Source organism: Micromys minutus (genome assembly GCF_963924665.1).
Source record: "Micromys minutus genome assembly, chromosome: 28".
Taxonomy (NCBI): domain Eukaryota; kingdom Metazoa; phylum Chordata; class Mammalia; order Rodentia; family Muridae; genus Micromys; species Micromys minutus.
The window spans coordinates 17,886,893-17,894,704 of record NC_137963.1 but is presented as its reverse complement, the minus strand read 5'-3'; the positions used below and the strand labels follow the sequence as shown (position 1 = coordinate 17,894,704).

General features: G+C 41.7%; 1 protein-coding gene across 1 annotated transcript in view; it reads right to left on the bottom strand.

Annotated features, from left to right (window-relative positions):
- Positions 1-519: 519 nt before the first annotated feature.
- SHOC1 (shortage in chiasmata 1) overlaps positions 520-7,812 on the bottom strand; it is a gene marked incomplete at its 3' end in the record, with an annotated part of 82,102 nt that continues 74,809 nt past the window's right edge. The window contains exons 24-27 of the mRNA XM_080940209.1: positions 5,585-5,716; positions 5,240-5,389; positions 3,349-4,243; positions 520-620 (exon numbers count right to left, since the gene is read on the bottom strand). Of these exons, the coding sequence (XP_080796335.1) occupies positions 520-620; positions 3,349-4,243; positions 5,240-5,389; positions 5,585-5,716 (1,278 nt within the window). The remainder of the gene's footprint in view (positions 621-3,348; positions 4,244-5,239; positions 5,390-5,584; positions 5,717-7,812) is intronic.

Here is a 7,812-nt window from a genome sequence, read left to right as displayed (position 1 = left end):
TGTGATGCTGTGATGGGGTGGGGAGCTCAGGACACGCCCAGTGGTTAAAAGTGCGTGCTGCTCCCGAGGAGGCCTGGACTGTGGCTCCTAGCCACATCCCACACTCACAAACACCAGTAACTAAGGCTCCTGGTGTCAGATGCCCCCTGTGGGTTCACAGGCACTGCACACAATATGCACATCCCAACATGCAGACACAATTTAATAATAAATTAAACCTTAAGAAAAAAATACGGTGATGGGGACCCGGGATCCTCTAGCCTCCCAGGGCACACACTCCACGTGCACGTAAGTGCAAACAGATCTTTAAACCGACAAAAGCCCCGTGACGTGCACATGGATCTGGGTTCTGTTTGGGTCCTATGCTTATCATGCTGACAAGTCAAGTGGGCAGACTTAGCTATCAGCACTGAGGACGTGTAAAGACAGCGGCATTTCCTTCCATGCAGCATCCAGCTTACATAACTTTGTTACTGGAGTGTCATAGAATCTGGCAGGTGGCACTGTCCCTTCTGGTTTTCATAAGAACCTCAGCCGGGTTTGCCCGTCCAGTCTTCCAGGGACTTTCTCGTACATTAGGCGTCGTTTCTTGGGCTGTGGTGCTTCCGAGTACATTAAGTCTGTCAACGGGAGAAAAGAAAACCATTTTATTGGGGTAATTAGATGTGAAAAATGGTTTGATTATTAACATGATGGTTGTTTAGGATTAGTGCACATAGACTGTGAGTCATTCATTGTCCCCAGACTCCATTTTCCTCTGCTGGGAGGATCTAGAACTCCAAAGTCTCTCCTGCCTCTAATATCTTTAACTCAAGCCCTTGGAAATAAACAACTCAGACAGGCTTCCTAATCCCTGAAGGTTTCCAGCACATCTTCACAGACTAGAATAAGGTCAGGGTTCACTCTGGCTTTGAACTCATACACGCTTTGTTCCTTGGCTCTGTATACCACCAAAACTGTTCATATTGTGTTCAATATGTTTACATTTTATTAGCAGTTCAGCTTTCACTCCACCATCTTTATTTAAAAATTTAATTAATTTATGCAGTTTTATGCATGTGAACTGTGTGTGCATGTGCATGTGTACACTTGTGTGTGCACACGTACATGCACAGCTCCAGACAGCAGCTTCTACACACATGCACAAACATGCACATGCTTCAGTAGATGTGCACCCACACACAAACATGCACACACATACACATACAAAAAATTATTAAAAACTAAATGAATTAAAACATACATAGAACCTTGAGTATCCCATCTATATGGCCAGAAGCTTAAATGCCAGAATTAGAAACTTTCTGGGATTTTCTCATGGAGAAAATGGAAGAATTATATAGGAAAGTGGTCCATGTTCAAGAGTCTAAAGAGTTCACAAGTGCAATTTGTTCTAGAGTCTAAGGATGGGGCTGGATTTGGGTCATTTATAAAACATATAATAAAACACAAACAACACCGTCATGACTCTTGTTATGAAAATCAGAATTAAATGTCAGGAAGCAAAATCAATAGCATCCCTGTACATATAAACAACAGGATTTTATTCAGCTCAAAAAACTGAAGTAACATCTGCAGAGCCATGGATAGATGTGAGCTGCTTCAAGTGAACAGCCAGGTGATGAACGACAGGAATAGGTACTTTCCTTTCCCCAGGTACTTGGATTGTGATTTGCATGTGTGTCTGTGGGGTTACTACTGGTCACCAAACTTAGGGGGAGGTCTTCATAGAGGCGGGGATAGAAGTAGGGGGAGGTCTTCATGGGGTGGGGATAGAAGTAGGGGGAGGTCTTCATGGGGTGGGGATAGAAGTAGGGGGAGGTCTTCATAGAGGCGGGGATAGAAGTAGGGGGAGGTCTTCATAGAGGCGGGGATAGAAGTAGGGGGAGGTCTTCATGGGGGTGGGGATAGAAGTAGGGGGAGGTCTTCATGGGGGCGGGGATGAAATGATATGTGTGCCGCGAAAGCAGAAGTTAGTCTACTGGACAGGGGACAAGAGACAGAGCCCTTAGGAGGAGGGCAGGGTGAAAACAGGATTAGGAAGCCCTCTTTAGGGCTAATTAACCTAAGTTTTTTGTTTGTTTGTTTTTTGTTTTGTTTTTTTCTGGGCCCTTCTCTGATCTTATGAAAGAGACTACGAAAAGAGAAGTTTTGAAACTTAAATTTCTCCAAATATCTTTCATGACAAAGCTAAGTTTATATGCCTTATGAGATCTTGACATTTTGTTCTAGATGTCCAGGTCATAGGAAATTATATAGAAATAAAGGCATGTTGAATAGAAATGAGAAAACAAAAGTGTTCTTTTAAAAAGGCAAATGATAAAATGATCGATTAGCCAAGTCAAAACCATCCATCAAAGAAAGAGGGGATAACAGAGTTTCTTACCCAGTAGTGGTAACTCCTAGAAAAGGTTTATGTGGGGGGAGGCAGAAACGGGGGTAGAGGACGAACTCAGGTATTATCCCTCCTCAGGTACCATTAATCCTAGTTTGATTTTTAAGACACTATTTCTTACTGGCCTAGAGCTTACCAAATATGCTGACCGACACTGAGCCCCATGGACGAGCCTGTTTCTGCCTCCCAAATGCTGGGATTACAAGTCAAGAGCACAATGCCAGGCTTTTGTACGTTGTTCTGGGTACACAGAGTGTGAGTACCTAAGTGACTGAGCCACCGTCAGTCCTAACATCGGAACAGATGTTAGCCGTGTAAGTGTGTGTACTTCAGAGAACCTGATTCTTTCAGTCATCATCATGTTCTGCTTTACTTAAGTTTGCTTTTATTTTAAATTTCTTTTTAATTTTTATTTGTCTGTCTGTCTGTTTGTTTTCTCTATGTATTCCTGGTTGTCCTGAACTTGCTATGTAGATCAGGCTGGCCTTGAACTCATAGAGATCCCCCAGCCTCTGCCTCCTGAGTGCTATTTTAAACTTAAGTTGACTGTATTGTTCATTTGATACTACAAGAATTTGAAATATTTTGTTTTACCACTGTTTGATTTTCTTTTAAGCCCAAAGTTAATAAAGAACATTAAGTGTATCAATTAAAACAAAACAAAACATTCATTGAAGTTTGAGTATTGAGAATAGAGCTGTCATTTTAAAGTATTTTTATTATTTTTAGTTGTGTGTATGTATTTGCACCTGCATGCGGGTATGTCCAAGCAGGACAGAGGTGTCAGATCCCCAAGAGCTAGAGCTACAATAGTGTGAGCTGCCCAAAGTGGGTGCTGGGAACCAGCTGTGGGTCCTCTGCAAGAGCTACTAACCACTGTGCCGTCTCTCCAGCCCCTAGCTTTAGCTTTTAGCATTAGACGTGGAAGTGATTGTATCAACTGTTGATCTTACCTGTTGGTGTTTCATAATCTCCCCAATTAGATGAAGACACAGGGAGCCTTCTCTGTAAGTCGTTTCCAGCTCTCTGGCAGAAATGAAGGCTCTTGAATCCTCTTCGATTTACATTAGACTCAGAAGCACAGAATGAATCCCAACTTGGAACAGTTGGCGGTTCTCTCCAAAAAGTCTTAGTCCCAGCATTTGCATTTCTGCAAGTGACGTCTTCCAACTCATCCCACGGACACTCCGGCAGATGACTGGAGAAGTCATCTCTTTGAGAGTACCATTTGTTGTAAGTAGTCTGTTCTGCTCCGCAGTTTGGATTGAATGAATAAATCTGTTTTCTGCAACTGTTTTTCTTAAAGTCCCAGTGAAGGTGGGATTGGGAGCCCCCTGGTAAAAAGACAGGGGTAGACACGTACATGTTACTGATTCCTTTTGTTTCAGGACAGTTTATAAAATCATGAGTGCCTCTCCTCTGAGAACCAGTTGGTGGCATTTTGGGTTCACAACTTCCTTGTGTTAGGCCCAGAGAAAAGACATCTGTCTCTGAATCACTCCGACTGGGAGAGGAGGGCCGAGTGACTTTCATTGGGAAAGGGTGATTCTGCACCTTGTGGGGGCCACAGCTGGAGTCCCCCCAGCAGCTGCTCTGACTGTGCCATGCTGCAGATGGCCACGAGCTCGGAGTTGCTCTCAGCTCCATAGGAGGAGGGCTTGTGCCTTTTAGCGCGGTCTCTTCCGAGTCAGCACAGGGATAACATTCATCATGTTCTCCAATGATGGGCGCTGAACTCTGAGAACCGAAGAGATCAGTTTGATTCACATCTTCCGGAAGTGATGAAGCCTGAGAAGACGTTGTGGAGGGAGAACCAATCTTGAACAAGGAAGTGATGCTACAAAAATGCTGGAAAATCAAAAACAATAATGTGAGAAACCTCGAAAACAAAGATGAAGATGATACCTAGCTACATTCACAGAGACTACATCATGCCTTGTACTAACATAAGAAAGAATTAGAGCTGGAGAGATGGCTCAGCAGTTAAGAGCACTGACTGCTCTTCTAGAGGTCCTGAGTTCAAATCCCAGCAACCACATGGTGGCTCACAACCATCTGTAATGAGATCTGATGCCCTCTTCTAGTATGTCTGAAGACAGCAACAGTGTACTTATAATAAATAAATAAATCTTCAAAAAGAAATAATTCAATGCCATCAGAAGTGAACGTTGTAATTTGCATCTATTTTTAGCAGCTTGCAGTGGAATTTCACACTTTTTGGAGAAGTTTTAGTTTCACAACAAATACAATGGATTTTATTTTAGTTAGTGAAGTTATCAATGAGTAGTATTTCTTGCTAAGAATTTAAAAATATCAGCAATAACTCTACAGCTCTCTTCCCTACTATGGTAGAAGTTCTTTTTTATTTTTAAAGAAGTATTTATTTTATGTATGTGAGTACACTGTAGCTGTCTTCAGACACACCAGAAGAGGGCATCAGATCCCATTACAGATGGTTGTGAGCCACCATGTAGTTGCTGGGAACTGAACTCAGGACCTCTGGAAGAGCAGCCAGTGCTCTTAATCACCTGAGCCATCTCTGCAGCCCTGGTAGAATTTCTTGGAAGGGGAAATATAAATGTGTTAAATTAATTGATTATTTATGATCACAGTGATATTTCAAAATTCCTTAAAATGTGATGAACTGTGCTGAGTTAGTTACCTATGGTAGTTTTAAAACATATATTGCAGTTGGCAGCTAATAACAACTCTGTATGAAAGTTAGTTCAAGTAAATTATTTCTTTCCTGTGTGATCCAAAGACGGCAGAGACAGGCACTCAGAGTGCATGTGGTACGAGCAGGAGGCTGGAATGGAAAGAGGAACCACAGGGGCTCTCACCCACCTTCAGCACTTTGCCTGAAACCTGGGGTAGCAGTTCCAGAAGCTCAGCAGGAGTCGCTGTGAGGAGCCAGTGCAGGGATGGTGCTCTGTGTAACATGAGCTGAGCCACCAGGGGGTTAATACATGGGAAATCAAGTAGGTTCACTTCCTCCTAGAAAACAGTGTGGCGGCTCCTCAGTCAGGGCCTTTGGAGAATGTCCTACTTTAGTCTACATATTAAAACGTTTGTCATCAGATTACAGCTCAGTTTGGGGAGTGTGGAAAAATAAGCTATCAGTAAGGGAATTAGGTACTCATATCTGTTTGCTTCATGAATTGTTTAAAGCATACATTTAGAAAAAGTAACCTTAGAAGGTGAAACTTCCACCCAGGATTTATCCAACCATTCATGAGGATCTCTCTTCGACGTCATTAAATTGTGGTCTGCGATTTGTCGAATTATTAAAGCAGTCTCTTCTACTCCGGGGGCAATTATAAGCTAAAATATAATTTTCATACGTTAGATTGCAGGAGACTATTAGGAAGCAAGATGTAGCATTCAAAATTAGTTTGAGATAAAGGGAAAAATCTAAGTAGTGGGTTTTTACTCACCATCTTATATATATAATTTATTACAGTGTATGTCAAACTCAAGACCTTTTATTTAGGAGAATAACCAAATGAATTTTCTTTCTTTTCTTTTCCAAGAGAAGGTTTCTTCTTGTTTTTGTTTTGTTTTGTTTTTGGACAGGGTTTCTCTGTGTAGCCCTGGCTGTCCTGTGTCTCACTCTGTAGACTAGGCTGGCCTAGAACTCATAAGAGATTCTCCTGCCTTTACCTCCCAAGTGCTGAGATTAAAGGTGTGCACCACCACCTGGTGACCAAAGACAGTCTCTTTAGATAGCCTTGGCTGTCCAAGAACTTGCTGTGTTGACCTCAATGGACTCAAACCAACAGAGATCTGCCTACTTCTGCCTCTTAAGTGCTAGGATTAAAGATGTGCCACCACACCTGACCCTTTCTTTCAATATTATATCCAATTGTTTAATTTTTTGGAATTTATTTTTTCTAATTTTTAATTGGCATTTACTTATTAAAGTCTTAAATTTCATTTAGTATTATATTTCATGTATAGAAGAATGATTTGAAAATCACTGGTAATATTTAATATTTTACCTTTGCTGGAAGTTAACTGAAAATAAGGATAAAAAATACAGTGTACTAGTTTTCAGAAACAATCTTAAACATAGAAGATAAAGATACAAGTTAATTTGGTATTGTGTTAAAAAATAAGAGCTCTGTACATAGGAGCATACTTAGTACTCTAAATCTGGACAAGGGTCTGTGGTTGGGGAAATCATGGGCTCCAGGAGTAAATCTATTATTCTTTGCTAAGTGGATGTACTATCAAACAAAACTCTAAATTAATATCTCTGTGCTCACAGGTTAGTGGGTCTCAGGCCTCATTGGAGAAGCGTCTCTGTGCGGTGGACCGTGGCTAATGCAGACACAACTGGTCAGAGTGCAGAGAGGTGTCTGTGGAGCTCAGCCACACGTGGGACATCTGTGCCACACCCCCACCAAAAGGCTCAGGGTTCACAGTAGAAGAGGCATCCCTTAGGCCAGTGAATGTTCCAGCACAGGTCAGAGAGGCTCACAACCACCCTCCCCAGCTGAGGAGCTGTGGTGGTTTGAATAGGTTTGGCCCCCATAGACTCATGTATTTGAATGTGTGGTCCATAGGGAGTGGCACTGTTAGGGGGTATGGCCTTGTTGGAGTAGGTGTGGTTGTATTGTAGGACCTATCTCACTTGGGTGGGGGTTTTGAGGTAATTTATATCTATATCTACATATCTACACATCTATCTATCTACCTACCTACCCATCCATCCATCCATCCATCCATCCATCCATCTATCTGCTCAAACTCCACACAGTATGGAATTTTAGTCTCCTGGTTGACTTCAGGTCAAGGTGTAGAACTCTTAGCTCCACCAGCACCATGTTTGCCTGTACACTACTATGCTTCCTGTTATGATGACAATGTACTAAACCTCTGAACCTGTAACCCGGCCCCAATTACATGGTTGCCTTGATCCTGGTGTCTCTTCATAGCAATAAAAGCCTAACTGCCTAACTGCGACAGGAGCTATTGATAACTGATGTTTCTCAGGGAAGGAGTCAGTTTTCTATAAGAGTGCAGTCCCCACTAGGTCAACCATACTCCCAACAGCCACACATGAATATATGAACAGCACAAATAAGACTTAGTGAGCCATAAAAAAAAAAAAAAAAAACAAACAAAAACAAAAATCAAAAGAGGACATAAAGTTGGGAGGGGTGAGGAGGGGGAAGAATTGGGATGAACATGATCAAAATACATTCTTTGCTTATATAAAATTTTCTCAAAAATTAATGACTAAAATAAAATTTAAAATGTTTTGATTTTGAGTGTATATTTTAGTTTGTAATTTTTCATTTAACCTTAGCTTAGCTTATTTGATTCTAAGATACTCTTACCAAAATTGCGTGTGTGTGTGTGCGTGAGAGAGAGAGAGAGAGAGAGAGACAGACAGACAGACAGACAGACAGAGA